A 19545-nucleotide genomic window follows, 5' to 3' on the forward strand; every position below is an offset into this window, starting at 1 on the left:
TTATATATATATATATATATATATATATATATATATATATATATATATATATATATATATATATATATATATATATATATATTTGGAATATGTATTTTAAAGGGAACATTTTATCATCCTATTTTACACTTTTTTGTATATTTTATACTACTTATTCTTAACACTGCTTTTTAAAAGTAATAATTAAAATGACTTTTGAACTACTTTTACTGTCTGTAATTTAAAGTGGCATTTTATCGTATCTTTTAATATTTCCCAAATGATTTACAGATTATGTTACCGATTTATCACGAAATGCGCAATGTAAGAAATAAAGATTGATTAAATCAACAGCATCAGCATCACCTGTTATTTAAACTGAACTCAAAATCAAGAAGAAAAAAAACACACATCTCGTGTTATCAGCAAACTTTTTTTACAAGGTCAACAGTGGGGCTTATTTACAGGACTCTAGTCAATCCTAGCTGTATAACTAATCTCTGTGTGAGTTTAGCTAGCCAATCTGCTTTGCCGCTATAGCCTGACGAGACCCTAATTATAGTCTCTCGAAGTAGAACAACATATCACCTGGTTTTTAGTGCCAGTTCTTTCAGAAAAGTTGAATTTAGGTGTAACAAATCTGGGATTTCTTTGAGAAGAACATCATGCCTTTGGTCTGGGTTAACCTGCTGCTGCTGCTTTGGGGGGCACATACCGAATGCCATCAATGCTCAGTGAACGGGATCACAAGGATGTTTTCCTGCCTTGAAACTACAGTGATCGAGATGTCCTGGGACATTCCAAACAACACCACACACGTGTAAGTGCTGTATCTGACTGAATTGTAAAGCTGCTCACTGATGAGAAATTACCTTGGCATGCTAATTGAAAGAGTATACACAGACCAATATTAAGAACTGCTTGTCCCCACTTAAGGAAAATGGAATTTGACTAAATGTATCGCTACTGTTTCAGTTAAAATTCTGGTGAAGCTGATTCTAATTTGAGTCAATAGAAACAAGCCCCTGATATTATTATTATTATTATTATTATTATTATTATTATTATTATTATTATTATTATTATTATTATTATTATTAATTTCTCAGCAGATGCCCTTATCCAGGTGCCAATATCACTTTAATTATACTTGCTCTAAAATCTATTAGCCAAAAAACTGATTTATACCACACCCTCCCCCACAAACATACACAATTTTAATAAAGTTAAAAAGAGGCAGGTTTTCAAAGCTTTATACTCCACAGATACTCCAAAGCGTAAAATACTCAATGTTACAAAATAGCCTTTCAAGTTAAGTACCATGAAGGCAAGATCAGGTGCTGTCTAGCAGAGCAGCTTTAATAGTTCCAGCTTCTAGAAGCATTGTAATTATCTAATGGGCACTACCTGCTGCAAAATATGTGATTTAAGACACGCTGACTTGTTTTCACGGGTCACGCAATGTTAAAACACAACCAAACAATCCCTCAGGTTTAGCCCATTCATTAACTCATGAGGATACAGTACAGGGATCAAGAGAAGATAACTTGGATGCACGGACTCTATGTACTTTGGTGATAAAAAATGTATTTAGATTTTGGTAGATTTCCAAAGCACTCTTTTTGACAGAATGTTCCAATAAATTATTGTTTTTGGCCTTTCACATTGTCTAACTAGTTCTTAAAACACATCTGCAATGCCCACAAATGTGTTCATGTGATTAAATCTCGATAAAATACCCTTTAGAGAATGAATGATTAAGAAACTTGTGCAACTGTTAGTTGCGATGCCAGAACATCCTAAACATCAATATCTCTTTGGAGAATCTGTGCCAAAATATCTCTACATGAGGGTTTAATTTTACATTTTTAAATGTACAGGAATAAACTCAATCTAGATTTAACAAAAATAACTTCCCTCTTATTTTCAGTTCTGCAAAGCTTAGACAGGGCATGCCAAATCTGAAATCAGGGTAACACTTTACATTAAGTGTCTTCAAGTACTGTGTATTTTATTTTGCATGATATATGTAAGCACACAATTGTATCAGAAAAGGGTTAGGGTTAAGGTTAGTTAGAGTTAGGGGGGTTAGGTGTAGAGTTAGGGTTAAGGGGGGTTAGGTTTAGTTAGGATTAAGGGGTTAGGTTTAGGGTTAGGGTTAGGTGTAGAGTTAGGGTTAGGGGGTTTAGATTTTGGGTTAGTTAATTGTATCACGTTGCTTTCCACTCTTGAAACAGACATGGCATAGGGTTAAGAATACTCTGTAGAATTTCAGTTTGAAAAATGTTCAGCTGGAAGTATGCCTTCATCGGTAAAGCAAGCTGCAAGCTGACTGTTGCAAGTGTCTTTTGGCAATAAGGTAGAAGGGTCCTTGGCCTCCTTAACATTTGTCTTTATTCACTTAACGAAGGCTATTGAAAACAGGTCAAGGAAAAGAGTTTGAGGGACATTAGGAGACTAATTAAAGCGTGCATACATAAGATTTATAACCAGAGTTCAAAAGTTTGAACTTACACAGAAGGATTATACAAGAATTATACAGATGTTTGTCCTTCCATTTCAGTTGCACCAGTATAGAGGTTAGCGTTTTGAATTCACAGGTGTGTGTGTTTTTTTTTTTATATATATATATATACTGATGCACAAAAGAAACACAAAAAATCAAAATGCCAAGACGCATGAAAGCTATGCTTGAAAATCAGGGTTATTCCACCAAATATTGATTTCTGAACTCTTCCTAAGTTAAAACATTAGTATTGTGTTTAAAAATGCATATTAACTTATTTTCTTTGCATTATTCGAGGTCTGACAACACTGCATCTTTTTTGTTATTTTGACCAGTTGTCATTTTCTGCAAATACATGCTCTAAATGACAATATTTTTATTTGGAATTTGGGAGAAAAGTTGTCAGTAGTTTATAGAATAAAACGAAAATGTTCATTTTACCCAAACACATACCTATAGAGAGTAAAACCAGAGAAACTGATAATTTTGCAGTGGTCTCAATTTTTCCAGAGCTGTATATATAACTATTGGTACCATACTTAAGAACACTCTGTTCTTAAAAACATGGATTTTCAACCAGGAATCTTAACATTAAACATTCTTTCCAGTTTGTGCATTAGTATTTCATGCACGAAGAGCTGATGAAATACAATTAAAGAGCAGACTAGATGACATTAGGCTACTAACCAATTTGTAATGTAATGCTGGAGCGCTGTACAACAGCCTTTTCTCCTTAGACTGTGTCAAAATAATTAGACTCTTTCAAATAAGCACTTTGTGTGGTCGGCACCAAACTGCTACTGTTACACAACTAGCAAAAAACAACATGCAAGATCTGATGTGTTAATGGCTGTTATGCTGAAGCTTTGTAACATCAATACTTATTTTTCCATTTAGTTAAACCTATCTCACCTACATCAATGTCAGTTATTTTTTTCTTTGAAATTTAAAGGTATCGACACAGTATCAATTCTTCCTGTTTATTCCAAGACAATGGAGCTAGAAAACTGAATGGCTTTTTGTTTGCATTGTCACTCAAGCAATGTCAGGGTTACATTACAGTTCTTTACAGCTAGTAATGCAAGAGGAAGCACTGAGACCCAATAGAACAAAAGAAACCAAATGTAAAGTTAAACAAAAAAGGGGGTCTGTGTGCAGAAATGTAAGCGCTTACATGAGATATAGCTCTCTGATTTGTTATGTACAGTTTAGTTTCAGTTTATTTTATGTTTTAGGGATTTTTCTAACTGTATTTTGAACAATTTGTGCTTTTGTAGATAATTAATTATAAATACAAAAAATACTTCAAAACACAAAGTTCCTTTGTTGTTTTATAAATTGTTCCTCAGAGTTACGCCATGGGACTTTCCATGACCTTTGTCTCCTTAATTTATAACTTTGTGCTTTTATATAACCTTTTATGTGGTTTTAGAATTATTGCAGTTAGAAAAGTGATCCATTGAAACACTTTGAATTGGGACATTTCCAAATTAAAGCATTACAGAACATCTTGTCTTGGCTTTTGTAATAGCTAAAAAGGTAAAAGATCCTGGGGTCAAAACTGAGACAATGACAAAGCACAGTTAGAGGTAATTCTGTTTACCACCTAATGCCATCATACTATATCATGTGGGTAAGATCCCCACTGCATACGACACTGGGAACTTCAGCCTGGGATAAATGTTACATTGTTTAGAAGGAAGGTACAGGAAGGTACATTGTTTAGAAGGATGGTACAGAATCAGAGCTCAACCAGCAGAAGCTATGGGGCTAAAGCAACACAGTATCTGATGCATGTCAGTCTCTCTCAGCTTACCTTTATCTGTTTCCCCCACAAGTACTGTGCATAGCAGCTCTTTCCTCACACATAGTAAAAGGCTTCTAGTAGAATCGTTTGTGAAACAGAATGGGTCATTAGCTTTTCAACAAAGGGTCTATCAAGACAAAGATTACATGGACTGGTGTTTTAAAGTAATGGTACATTTAGGTCCAGTTTGCCTGTTTTTTGTTATTATTATTATTTTATGTAGAGAATATTACCATGTGTAATTGTTCTGTTAGGTAATCGTTGAATTTTAGAGTTCTTAATGACTATAGATAATTACCGATGACCGACAGACAAGGTTCAATAAGGTAAGTGTAGGTTTCCTTGCATTCCCGACCTCCTGGGATGTTTATTTAGTGCATGCTTCCAGACACATCATTAAAACAACTTTCAAACAGATAGAAATTATACCGCCTTCCTATTTCAGTCATTATGAGAAACGTTTGTCTAACAGTAAAGGAAGACCTTGGTCTAACAGTATTATTTCTCTGCCTTTTTTCTTAATTCCAGGACAAATTCCAGAACATTCCCAGACAAGGACTGAACCTGTTTTTCCTAGGGTAAACATTCCCACAATAAATGTGTCAGTTCATTACCTACATCTCTGTACGTTTAGCTGTTTATAGTCTCTCTGTTTATTTAGGTAAGAACATTTGGACGGGAGAGTCATATGATACTTGCAGCTGGGTGTTGACAATCACCTAACAATAGTGACATGGGTTTCAGAAAAAAACATCATGTTTCTGTATCCTACAGATAAACACACATTAATTGTAATGAGAGTGCAAAGCAGGCAGGTTATTCATTGGGAAACAATGAGGCTATTGACCAAACATTAGCAAACAGTCAACTCCACAAACCAGCCAACCTAACATGAACTAGGATGCCACTAGTTACAATCAAGTAGGGAAAATAGTCTGCATTTTAGATTACAGAGGATATTGTATTACTGGGAAATTACAAATTTTGACAGGTAAGCCTTTTAATTTCAGGTATCATTTTAGATTATGAAGCATACACAACTCTTGCTCTTAGATGGAAACTACTGTATAATTACATGGAAATGGACTTGTGAACACCATGTTGTTACGTCATATAACAACATGGTAACACCATTGTATGGATCATTGTCATGTAATTACACACTTGTATAACCAGCAGTTACCATGTAAGAACAGACAGTATTGATAGTTACCCAGTTATTACCATGTCATTACATGCTTATGTATGCCCCATAATAAATTGCAGTTTTCCTGATTTCAATAAATACTGTACAGTAGTGCTACAAAAAAAAGTTATAAAATTAGAAACTTTGTCTTTGTGAGTTTTATTATGTGAACTACATTGACACATTATATAACTAATGGAATAATTGAATTAATAATAAAAGTGTGCAAGTCTAAGATATAAAACTATTTACTTTGCATGAAAATAAGTTACTTCCCCAAGAACATTGACAGAGAGTTCTAAGATGAGTTGCTTCCTCCAGTGATTTGTATATTGCGGATGTCCTCCACAAGTTGTGTTACTGGCAGCTCCTGATGAGATTCCTAATTTAGGTCTGCGTGAGTTCTTGACGTATCTGTGGTGTAAGGTTCAGGGGATAATGTGGTAACCATGCACTCAATAAAATCATCAATGGCCTCAATAGCATCGTCGTTCTGATCATGGTTGACTTCCAGCCTCATGTTACGATCCAGATGAAAGACATCAGCAAAGCTCCTGCCCCTCACATTGCCATTGTCAGTTATGTGCAAGGTTTTGAAATGTAAATTACGCCTGTCCAAACCATTACAGGTGGTCCTCCAAATCTATCATGTTCTTCCAAAGCATAGCCAGAGCTCTCCACATTCTCCAGTGTCTAGTTAGGAGCATACGGTCCAGGTCTCCTAACTTAAGTTCACAAGATTGGATTGTAACCAACTTGATGCAACTTGATCAGGCACAGGAAGTCTGATCTGTCAAAAATGTTATTAGATAAATCATAAATCGTCTTGTCTGGTTCAAGGAATTACTAGACCACGTCTTTTTAGCCTTGTTCCTCAAAACAAAAATATCCCCAGAGACAAAACTGCAGCAATAAAATAAGACTTACAAAGCATTATCATGAACTAATCAGTGATTATAATGACAAACCGGAAATCTTCAGAGTAAGAGCTTCACAGATCCCAGGCACACACTGTACACTTCAGACAACTCTACTAAAAGTTATAAAAATAGTAAGCTTTAAAACACACACACACACATGAATTACACTTAAAAAGAACAAAAAGATATGGACTGTGTTCACTGGCACGTTCTCCTTATTCAAAGCACAAAATACGAAAATGAATGAGAACACAAAAAGGAAACAATGGGTCTTTCTAACCAAGTTTTTCTCAGCACGCTGACTGATTCAGCTGTTGGATAACCTGTTCTGACTTGTAGAAGTTCTTTTGCTTGCAGTCTAGATGGACCGATTAATAATACAGCATCTAGGGGTTGGTCTGAAAGATAGGAATGCTTTCCATGGGCCTGTCAAAAGTCCAAAGAGAACAAGTGGTACAGAGATGGGTTTTCGGGAAACGTATTATTCCTTACAGAAACAGATTTGTATTCAGATAGGCGTGTTCAGAGTACACTCTTGGGCCTGTTAAACATGCTTGGAAAGCAAGACGCTAGATCTTGTCTTCCTCCAGGACCAGTGTCTCTTGGGAAGAAGCTCATCACGGACAATATCCAGCTCCATTCTGAAACCTCACAAACTAAACCTTACACAACCTTTCAGTTAATAATGCAACCTCCCCAACCCTCTCACCCTATATGCACTCACTCACACACATGCACTCACAAAGCACCCTGCCTTGGTGGAAAATCCCCTGAGGTCTTCTTAAATGTAAGTGGGCTTACCCGCTGGCTCATAGGGGGATGTGATCTTATCTCTGTAACTTGCACAAAATGAAACATTCCTCAAAAAGTCACTTGTTTTTTTATTTCACATTTAAGTCCATATATTTAGCTATTCCAGATAGCTATTATTGTATTTAGGATTGGGTAGTTATTTTCTTTTTTTTCTATTCAGCCAGTTTTCCTGTCTGGGCTGTGGTAGTAAATTCACTCACTTTGAATCTTGGATACAGTGCATGTCAGTGCAATATCTAACACTTTATATTATCGTAAACAAGTCCATATAAGGGTAACACACTTGTATCTGAATTAAAATGTATTATAAACTCACAATAATAAAACTGGATGTAATCACAATCACGCCCTAGATGCTGATCCCCTGGAATCAGGGTGTTAGTGCTTAACTAAATTAGGAACATAACCCGCTTGGGAATATCGCAACAGAAAAAAACAAAAAATGAAGTACTTGAGTTTGGGTGCATTTTATGGCATGTTCTTTTCTTTCAGGTTAATTAAGCAGACAAAGTTGAAAGTGTTTCCAAGCGATGCCTTTTCAGGACTCAATGGACTATCCAGCATGTACGTATGTTTCTATTTTTATTTGTATTAGTTAGCTAAGAACGATTTCCAGGATTGCTGAAACAAATATGTTGAAAAGCGTTGTTATCAAGGTTGCTGGCAACAAACCAGTAAATGGGCCTGTGCAGAGATAAGTCACATTGCTTTATCTAGTCCAGGACACACCTGCTGCTGCTTGCTTTTTGCCAGGCCTAGTTTATTGGAATGCAGGTTCATGACTCTGTTGCAAATACAATAAACCGCTCAGTCTGTATATAAACCCTCGGCACATCAAGGATCCTGGGTAACACTTTACATGAAGTGTCCCTAATTACTGTGTATTTACAGAGTACTGTATTTACTAGGTTCTGTCAAGCAATTAAAAAGATGAATTGTGATTAATCTTGAGATTAAAACAATTAATCTCAGTTAATCTTGGTTTTGATCATATATTTAATTGATACAATTACTGCATCCATCTAATTTAAGTTTGTTTTATTACTGATGTAATTCTTCTTCTTTATTATTATTATTCTTTATTTCTTAGCAGACACCCTTATCCAGGGCAACTTACAATTGATACAAGATATCACATTATTTTTTACATACAATTACCCATTTATACAGTTGGGTTTTTTACTCAAGCAATCTAGGTAAAGTACCTTGCTCAAAGGGTACAGCAGCAGTGTCCCCCACCTGGGATTGAACCCACAACCCTCCGATCAAGAGTCCAGAGCCCCTAACCACTACTCCACACTGCTGCTCTTCTTCTTCTTCTTCTTCTTCTTCTTCTTCTTCTTCTTCTTCTTCTTCTTCTTCTTCTTCATAATAATAATAATAATAATAATAATAATAATAATACATAGTTCAGTTAGCAGTCATTAAATTGTAATGGACGAAATTGTATGCAAAATAGTAGTTTCAAATATATAATGAATAATAATCAGGGACTTCAGAGGCTTTTCATACCAGGATACCTTCTAAAATTACAACATTGTCTCTTTAGTTATCTACAGCACATAGTGACCCAAATGCATAAATCAGTATGAACACTTATTATTGTACCAATGTTTATGTTAATAAGCGAGAGTGCCTGTCTGACTACGCATAAACAGAAGCAGCCTACCAAAGCACAAGATTATCAAAGCTACTTCAAATGGTTATTAGCGCAATGTTTATTTAAAAAAAGGAAACACCAACAAATTTAAAAAGTAGTTGACATGTTGTTTATTTCTGCTTTTGTTCATTTTATTGGTTGTGTTTTTTTTGTTTTTTTTTGTGAAAATAGTTTTAATAATCTAGGCAAGGGGTTTTCAACCGGCTGTGCGTGTACAAATAATAAAATGAATAGAAATGCACAGGTAATAAAATTAAAAGAAAATGAACCGCAGATAAAAAAAACACAGAATCTATCATGTCCGTACTGTCCAACTGTACGCATGCGTGATGTCGATTGAGTGGATCTTCCACTCTGATACGAGTGGGTGAAGCAGGGGTCTGGTGATTCTGCCAATGGAGAGCGGTCTGTGCTTCTCATTCACTTTGGTGTTTTCATCTTGTCATATAATTGAATACTAATCAGTGAAGCACAATATTTCTGTATTTATTAGAAGTATAAATGCTCCGGTAAACATAAATAATAATCACAATATACTGTACTTATACTTTGACGGAGTTTGTTTTATTTATTAGGAGCGGCTGCGTTTTTAGTAACAGCAATAGCGGCTGGTTGAAATGGATCCATTTCTAATCTTACTTGCAAAAGAAAAACGAAGAAGAAAGCACAAGAGTACACAAAGTCCAAAGCGGAAGTATACCAAATCCCTCTGGATAATTTTCATGTTAGCTTTAATAAAAACAAGTTTATCAATGTTACTTATTATAGTTTTGTCTTGAAGTTAATGTTTTTGATATTGTAAACATTTTAATTGGCACTGTGGCAAAGTGGTTAGCAGTATGCAGGTGCAGGTGATCAATAAACAGACAAACAATTATAATCCAGGTGCAATGTTGTTTAATGTATTTTTTTAAAGCCAGTGGCCTGATGGCAAACAGCAGTAAACAATAAACAATGTCAATGAGAAGCAATAAAGCGCCGTGTATTGCTTATTTATAATCCACGGGTTGGCCCCGAAATAATAACAGTCCCATTTTATTTCACCCACACGTAACACATACACAAACCCAAACACCCATCCACAGTGTTCTAGTGCTCGTAGTGAAAATACAGTTCAGTGGTGATACAAAGTGCTGTGATGTCTAGGTTCGTGCTGGCCTTTAGTGACAGCTCCTGGATCGTGTTTAGCAATCTAAATAATAACAAACAAGTATAATTTAGCAACGACAATAAACAAAACAAACACTCATGGTATCCCAACACAGTTTCTCCTTTCAGTTAGGTTAATTAACCATTTACAAAGGAACAGATCAGATCACTACGTCCCCTTAAATACCGTCAACCATGACCCCTTGGTTAACAAGCGCATTTGCTCCTCCAATCCGCGGATGCCACACGTTTCCCATCCGGGTCATTGATTTAGTGTACTGTAGCTCCGTCCCCTTTCTAGCTGGCCGACTTCCACCTAACCCTGGGAATGAATTGTCGAGCCAACCAGTCCAGGGTACTCTGTATCCCTTTACACAGTTGCCTCGCAGGTCGGGAGGGAGATCTAACATCAAGAATCATTCGATCTTTGTCACAAGCACACAACATTATGCTGAGATGGGAAGTAAATGGTAATATGATAAACATTTACAGTGCAGACTATTTTGTATTATTTATGACTTTGCTGAATAGAAAGTGAATACGACTGTTTCCAAAGAGATTCTTGACTACTATCGTTTAATTCTGTGCATCCAGAGACATGTAATTAAAAATTTTAAGAATTACTGTTTGGTATGCTGTCCTAAACCAGGAGTTTGTCAGTCTCAAACTGTTGTGACATAAATTATATATTAAATAAATGTGGTAAAAAGAAATGTGTTAATCATAATATTGTGCCTTTTATTGCAATTGCGATACCATTTAGTCAAATGAAAATTGCACTTGAGCTGAAAACTCCAGACAGGAGTACTATTTAAAAAAAAGGTTGAAACCCCCTGATCTAGGCTATTGATGTGTGTCTGTTTGCTCTAGATGAAAAAAAAAACATTCCATATTTTCTCCAGTTCACAAATGTGGCACACATGGGAAAGGAACTGGCATAGCCTAGTCATTGTGCTTTTGCTTTTTAAATAATAATGTATTATTTTGTCTTTTGTATAGATGTTTAGTCTTTGATATGGAACATGATGTATAGTACAAAATGTAAAAAAAACATTTGATATGTATCAATGGTCTAAAAGGGAAACAATGCAATGTCTGACTTATAGCAAAACAATGTACGTGCTGCTGTACTCCATGCCTTTTTAAAAGTGCCATTATTGGGATTATTGAAATGGGCATCCAATTGGGTTCTGCATGATTGTTATATAATTCCACATCCTGAACACATTGTGAGAAACACAGAGCTAGATCCATAACTTCAATCTCAACCTCAATCAGGATTCTAAGGGAAAACTATAGGAATTGAGTCGACAAGTTTCATTTAGAGCCTTCTTCAGGGAACTGCATTGTACTGAAGAACGCACTTTCCAAAGCGTGTGTCTACTTCACTTAGATTCTAATAGTTTTACCATATTTCCCCTTGTCGTTCAAGTTTATCAACAACTGTAGAATAGCGGAAACATACCCAGTTATTTCCAGATACTGTAGTTAGATTTATGTTTGTCCATTAAAGCATGAGGCTTGAGTTACATCAGCCAGCACATGATACTTTCCATGACCCCCTCTGTGCTTCAACATCTCAAAAAACATACCTTTTCAAAGTTACTTCTTAACCTGGCAGATGAAATTTTTTTTTTTTTTTAAAAATGGACATTGTTGCAAAGTTCAGATAAAATTAGCACAAGTTTCAATTTTCTCTCAGTTATTCACTTACTTCAATAATTAACAATAATTACTTTCCTGTGGCTGTTATCTCTGCACTGGCCATTTTGGCTCTGCATGTGTGATATGCTTGTGAATCCGTTCCCATTGCCTCCCACCACAATGGGGATCATACCACAACCTTGACTTGGGATACATGTGTGCATCTTTATCACGCCTGGCAAGAGGCTCACGCTGGTCACTGATAAAGTAACAGTCAACAATTATTATTTCAGCAAAAAGCCTCTCTGCAAATCCAAAAATACATTCAGCAGTCCCTTGTCGAAAATATTGTGCGTGGGTTTCTTTGAACAGTTTGTTACTGGGAAACAGAAAACTCTGGGTTTGAACCTAATCTAATTTGAATCTGCTCTTGTGAGGGTGGATTTATCATGTTTCCACATCCAGTGTTGTCTCAGCAACCTTGATTTGTTATATCTATAGGCTGTATACATGCTGCTCTTACAGTACATTAAACATTGTAGGTACTGTATAACATACACCACTGGAAAATCCACTGAGTACTTTAACCTTTCCTCTGCTTAATGTTAATCGTTTATAGGAGTTGGCATTAGAGATGACCCCATGATTCATGATGTCATTCACTGTGTAATTAAAACAAATATTTACTGTATTTTCACAGCAGAGAGGAACCTGTTATTTACTTATGTGAACACTTTGTATCTGTGACCTGCCATCCTGGAGATGTTCTGGCATGACTGATTTAAGCTTCAACATAACAACCTGGCTTATAATTTTGTTTTGTAAACAAGACAAGGGCCTAAAGCAATTATATATATAAACATTCCTTTTTGGGTCATATTTACAGATTGCCCCTGCAATTATAATGCATATATTTTGTAATCCTTTCACAACAAAATAACACTGCAACTAAAAACCCTGTTTGTTCTGCCAATTAGTTTTATCATAAGCCATTTAGGACCATTTCCTAAATTACCTAGATAAGCACAGATAAGGCCAGTCATTATTGGAGTAGGTTGCATACACAATACTGCATCCCTGCCTATGTGTTACTATATAAACAAGGGTAGGACTTTGTAACGGTGTGTGTTGTGTGATAGAGTGGATTCTAAGCTATCCAACATTCTAGATAAACACCCTCATGGCAACAAGATGGTGTTCTAAGATTTGACATTTAGCTACCCCTGGCCTAAACAGCCTTTCCTTGTGAACTGCAGCACTAACATCTATTTATTGATAGACGAAGTGAATGGAAATGTTAGGGTGCTTAAATCTAATGGCTGGTTTCACAGACCCCATCACTAATCCTGCACTACAGCCCTGTAGCTAATTGGCTCCTATTCACAAACAATTAAGAATGGTTTCATTAAAGACCGTTCTTTTAAACATTTATTTGAAAAGTGAGAGAAAAAAAACACTTCTCTCTAAACCAGCTGGAAAATGTTTTGTGAACTGCAAACAGTCAAAAAGGATGTCTTTTTTTAAATGGTAAAAGGCTTTCTGTGAAAGAACACAAAGAAAGAAAAATCAAGAGCACTTTAAACATTTAGCACAGACTGTAGTTGTTTTGCATGATCGTGCTATGTGCTGTTGATGCAGAGAAAGCTAATTTTAGTTGTTTTTCTGTCTTGGGTGACATATCCATACTTTCAAGATTTATACAGACAACAATGCAAAATAAAAATGAAACAAATTAAATTTAAATGAACAACTCTCCTATGTTAAGGTCAAGTCTGAGAAAATGAAGTCTTTCTCCTTGAACAATGTATGCTCAGAAAACCGAAAACACATTTCTCTGCTTGGTGATGAACATGGGGAAAAAAACATAACAGAACCCCATCAACTTTTCACTTATTTAATTACAGGTGCTTTATGTTGTTTTTATTATTTACCAGTAAAATATATTACACTATATCCCCTAAAAAAACAAACAACTTTTTAGTTGTCATTACCTGATACAGACTGGAAAATAGTTCAGAAATGGTGTAATTAAAACTTAAACAATGAATATTAATGTCATTCTGAAGTAGCTGGTATCTCTTGGTTGAAACATTTAGTCAGAGGTGAAATTGTGCCGGTACTCCGTACCGGGACTTATTTTGATGCCGGTACTGGGTACCGGGACTTATTTAATCTGCTTTTCATCCAACGCAGATGCATTCCATCCACTCACACAGCCCACTAGCGCAATGTTTCTCAAATGCGCTTTCACTAAAGCACAGTTCATGCTGCTTGCATTCTTGTTTCGTCATACTGCTTATGTTTCTGTTAGCTGCTATTGGCCACCATTAACGTCAGTATAATCACTGCATGTTGATTGGCCGAGCTTTCAGTCTGATCAGATTTTATTTTGGCATGCTTCATAAATCTCTGCCCATTTTACTTTGTGTCAGTGCTCATTGGTTGATCAACGAAAGAAGATGTGAAAACAGTGGTATGGAGTAATTATTATTACTATTTTATTATTATTATTATTATTATTATTATTTTTAGTGCGGCAGAGAAGCTATCTGAATTTTTGAACAATCACTGCTGCACATGAATTTGAAGGCAAAAATCCATGTCAGTGTTCGCCATAAATTCCATAGTTGATAAATATTAGAAATAATTATCATAACGCAATTTTCCTTGCACCGATTAACCACCTTGCCAGAATTTCTGCAAAAGTTTCTAAAATGGCAAGTGATGTGTGAGACAGTAGGGATTAACATTCAAAAACAGGATCAAGAAAGTGCTGCTTCAGATTTTAATAAGCGAGTCAGAATCGGGATACAGATGGAGGTGTCATGCAAGATACATGTTAAGCATAGTGATCTACATTTTGTTTTGTTGTTATCTAGTATTTTCTGTTATGAAAACTGTAAATGAAAACCAAAATGGTGAAGTGTTTTTTCTTTGTACAATGCCCCCCTTTTCTAAAGAGTTTATTTAAGTAAAATCTGGAAAAAAGTCAGAACTAAACCACAGTAATGATATTACTTTATGAAAATGTGTTTTTTGCCACTTTGGTTATTTTGCAAAAACCACAATACCAGGGATTAAAAAAAATGTCTACTGTTTCTGCCTGAAAAATATTTTTCTGGCATAGATCATGGTAATTGATCTATACAGAAACACAACAGAGAAGCACATATAATCATTTATTGTAGGATAAGTAATAAGTAAAAAGAAAAGAAAAGAAAAGAAACAGGGATATACCTTCTAATCCAAAGCTACATGATATCATGGCCAGATATTGTTGTAGGTGAGTACCAAGGGTCTGGAAAGCATGGGGATGATTTTAAAGAATATTATGGAGATTAAAATAGCCAAGTCAAGTACATCATTTTTTTAATGCCTCTTACATAAAAAATTAGAGGAGTATTTTAGCCTCTATTGTGTATTGTTTGAGATACCTTTTTGTATCATTTTTTTAGCACAGTTGTTTTTTTATACCATTTTTTTATAACATTACCTTTTTCAGAATATCTTGAAACAAAACTCCCTCTCTACAGCAGTTACCGCATAGTGTAATATTTCTTAATGCTTGTCATTTAAGGTTTAACTTAAGTGTTATATTGCAGTACATGACTGATATAAGCAAAGCAGAGGGTACAAAGCTTTCAGTATTTTCAGCTCCCTTGTTTATGGTGAATTGGTTATATTTTATTTTAAAAGGCTTATTTTGTATTCATAAATGTATCGTGTACAGATATGTATACATTTTAAAAGTATTTATTCATTGGCGCTCAAATTGTCTAAATTTTTTAAATGTTTACACCCGGATACGCACATAAGTACCTGCACTTGTTTGTTGAGAATTTCAGCCCTGCATTTAGTGAATGGTGCACTTGGCGGAACAATGCCTGGAGAATGAGAGAGAGGTTTAGAAGGTATGATTTGGCCACTGTTCCTAGGCTTAGACATTCCTCCAGGCCTGGACGATGCAATGCCACCCCTCCCAGAGGTGGCACAGGGGAAGCAACAGAGCAAACCATGCAGACAACGTTTAAAAGAAAGTACAGTTTTTTGTGTTTTCAAAGTTATGGCTTTCCTATGAAAAGCAGCTTGACAAATCCTCAGCCCACACAACATGAATTTAGCTTTATAATAACGTTTTCCGTTGTGGCTGTTATTATTGGTATGAATGCAGAACAGCTGGTTTGTGGAGCATCAGTTCTTTATATCGCCCCAGAAATACGTTTGTGCAATGATGACTGCCAAGACTGATACAACAGTACACTTTTATTTATCTTACTTTTCAATGTGTTCTGTCCACAGTATGATTTCGGAAAATGGAGCATTGGAAGAGATCGGGGCTAATGTTTTTGCAAATCTTTTACGGCTATATGAAATGTAAGTGAAAACGCTGGCTTATTTTATTTTTTTCAGCTGAAGGCATTGCCACGTGGACAATTCACTATGTAGAAATGTATGATTGAGTCCCTTTCAATTAATTGAACAGAGGCGATATATTAATATGTTGCATGCAAATTGGTAATCCTTTCTAGAATGTTGCATGCGTAGGAATTCTCATTGGAGTCAAGGGGAATATATATATGTGGAGACAGGTAAGTAGTGTAGAGGTTCCCTCTGCTGGAGTGAGTCAGTCCACAGGTAAATGAAGAACCGTTCCCTCTGGTTGAATGGTCCTGTAACACAGGTAAGTGCAGGACAGGCTCCCTCTGGTGGAGTGATCCTGCAAGACAGGTAAGCGCAGAACAGGCTCCATCTGCTGGAGTAATTCTGCAACACAGGTAAGTACAGGATAGGCTCCCTCTGGTGGTGTGATCCTGCAACATAGGTAAGTACAGGACGGGCTCCCTCTGGTGGAGCGATCCTGCAAGACAGGTAAGCGCAGAACAGGCTCCCTCTGTTGGAGTGATTCTGCAACACAGGTAAGTACAGGATGGGCTCCCTCTGGTGGAGCAATCCTGCAAGACAGGTAAGCGCAGAACAGGCTCCCTCTGTTGGAGTGATTCTGCAACACAGGTAAGTACAGGACGGGCTCCCTCTGGTGGAGCGATCCTGCAAGACAGGTAAGCGCAGAACAGGCTCCCTCTGTTGGAGTGATTCTGCAACACAGGTAAGTACAGGACGGGCTCCCTCTGGTGGAGCAATCCTGCAAGACAGGTAAGCGCAGAACAGGCTCCCTCTGCTGGAGTGATTCTGCAACACAGGTAAATGTAGGACGCAGAAGCAGAAGCAGGGTATATATATTAGCAAATCCCTCATGCATAACTAGCAACCTAGTTTATGGTATATTTTGCCAAAAATGTATTGAAAAAAATGTAATAGAAATTAAATTAGACAATGTACAATATAGAAGACTAAAAATAAATAAATGGATAAATAAACTCAGTACCATGATGCCTGAAGATTTAAATTGAAAGGAATAGTAGATCATTTCATCATCAACTACAGTATGTGGTGAATGACATCACAATCACATTAATAGATTTAAATAGAAATAAATGAGTGTAGTTGCCATGACATCCAAAGCCTATAAGTACCTCCTCTGTTTGTTTTCAAACACACTTTCCCTTGACAAAGGTATGTAAACATACCGCAACGTTGGGAAGTTGGCTGTTTTTAACCAAAGCTGTTTAATACCTCATATACACACAAGCACTCTCAGAAATAATTTCACAAAAGTAATAGTGATCGTTTCTTTCAATTCCCATTTGCAAAATCCTGCTGATGTCTGAAGAATGGTTTGAAACCAGCACCTGTTCTTCCAACTGCCCTACCTTTTGAACACAGAAGAATGAAAATATTTTAGCCTTTTTCAGAGCCCTTGCCATAATGGTGACAGGGTAGAACTTCCTGTACCTGGCAATACTCTTCTCCGACTTTCACAGATGAAAAGCATCCTGCTTTACTTGCCTTGCAGTATTATCAGTTTTGTGCTGCAGAATGTCATTGTTCTGATATCGTTTTGTATATATTTTATATATCTGTGTGTATATTAGGAAACTAAAATTAGAATTATCAGCAACACTTTACATTTTGTCTTTAATTACTGTGTATTTACATAGAAGTTACTTAGTAACTACTTGTGTACTTACACATAATTACAATGTTGTTATGCAGAGTTACAATGTACTTAATGTATAAATATTTCTGTGCAAAAAATGTACACATTAAGTGCATTGCAACTATACATAATAACATTGTAATTATGTGAAAGTACACATGGATTTACTAAGTAACTACAATGTAACTCCACAATAATTAGAACCACATTGTAAAGTGTTACCGAATGATCTGTGAAATTGTGGAAGGATAGCATTGTGCTCAAGGCAAGCTAGCAGCAGGAATAGCAGATGAGATGCTCTGATTTTACACTAAAACAAAAGTGGCCTCATACAAACAAAATGCAAAACAATGAATAGTCATCTTAGCGAAGGCTATCGCAGTGTAAAGGAGCAAGGTAACAGGCCCCTGCTGTTTTGGGGTCGCTTGCAGAACTGGAGTGCTTTCTCCCTGCTCCTCCTTTATCAATCAATCAATCAATTTTATTTGTATATAGCGCCTTTTCCTGTACAACATGTCAAAGGCTGTACATAGCATAAAATACATCAGTAATTGTTAATAAAATTACATCAGATACATAAAAAAATACATTAGAAACAACATTTAAAAACAAAGCAATTTTTTAAAAGAGAGTCAATACAAAGCTATTACAATATATAAATACATTAGAAACATCCATGAAGTTATACTAAAAAAGACAGTGAAGAGATGCTTCAACCTCCCAATGTAGCGCAATGAGCTGATGGAACAGCTAACAGCCCAGCTCCTGAGGAGTGTAGCTGATGCCCAGGGACAAATATGAAGGACCAGTTCCCTGGACAGCCTTACATGTGGTCAGGCGAAACTGGCAATACATTAACCAATTTAGCTTGACCACATTCTCACCTGTTTTTCTATCCTTTCCAATTAGGCCAGGCCTCCCAGTCAAACACATTCTCATGTTTGTACAGTATTTTACATCCCGATTCACAATACATACTCTTATTACCAATATTTACATATATATCTATTTGCTTGTGCATGGAGCCTATCAATGAAGGAGCCTGTGAGTGGCTTACTGACCTTATCAACATTATTAATATTGTTGTTGTTGTTGTTCTTCATTTTCTTTTAACAGAAGGATAGAGAAGTCAAAAAACCTTGTCACCATTGACAGAGATGCTTTTCAGAATCTCCCGAATTTAAAATATTTGTAAGTAAAAATAAAACGGTTGAATTAGTAAAGAGACACCTGTTGAATAGTCCTCGTTGAGCTCTATTTTCAAGTACAGCAGTGGGTGATTGAGTCGCGCTGTCCTGTAGTTGATGAGTTGTGTAGTAACAACATGCTTTTCCATTTCACAAGGCCTTGGTCAATCCTCAGTCACTACCAGCTGTATTTTCTTATATTATTTTCAGTTCTTATTTTAGTAAGCGCCAGCACCACCTAGCGAACCCCTACTGTGGATCAAGTTTTCTTTTGAATCACTGGAAGCACAGAGTAGGTGTTCACTAGATGCTACAGACTGCTAAAGGATCATTTTGGCTGATCTATGGCTGGCTACTAGAACTGAATAGCAGCTTCTAAACTCTAGTCAAAGCATGTTGAGAAAAAAGACCACAGGCTAGCAGAACCTTCAGTCCTAAATTAACCTGTTTACTACTAACTTCAAGCAGGCCTATCAATGAATCAGCAGTTTTGGAACAGTTTTGGAACAATGCAGACAGACCACAAACATGATTGATTTAAAAAAAAAATGCAACTCAACATGTTTAGTATGTTTTGTAAATGTATACCTCTAGCAGAATACAGTAATGCTTGAGCAGTGTCATCTCTTGAAACACATT

At 36.2% G+C, this 19545-nt stretch overlaps 1 protein-coding gene across 1 annotated transcript in view; it reads left to right on the forward strand.

The window, feature by feature from the left end:
• The first annotated feature begins 468 nt into the window (after nt 1-468).
• LOC117403445 (follicle-stimulating hormone receptor-like) overlaps nt 469-19545 on the forward strand; it is a 29094-nt gene continuing 10017 nt past the window's right edge. The window contains exons 1-4 of the mRNA XM_034005607.3: nt 469-799; nt 7704-7775; nt 15964-16038; nt 18836-18910. Coding sequence (XP_033861498.3) covers nt 645-799; nt 7704-7775; nt 15964-16038; nt 18836-18910 — 377 coding nt within the window. The 5' untranslated portion in view covers nt 469-644. The remainder of the gene's footprint in view (nt 800-7703; nt 7776-15963; nt 16039-18835; nt 18911-19545) is intronic.

Source organism: Acipenser ruthenus, chromosome 5 (genome assembly GCF_902713425.1).
Source record: "Acipenser ruthenus chromosome 5, fAciRut3.2 maternal haplotype, whole genome shotgun sequence".
Classification (NCBI taxonomy): Eukaryota; Metazoa; Chordata; class Actinopteri; order Acipenseriformes; family Acipenseridae; genus Acipenser; species Acipenser ruthenus.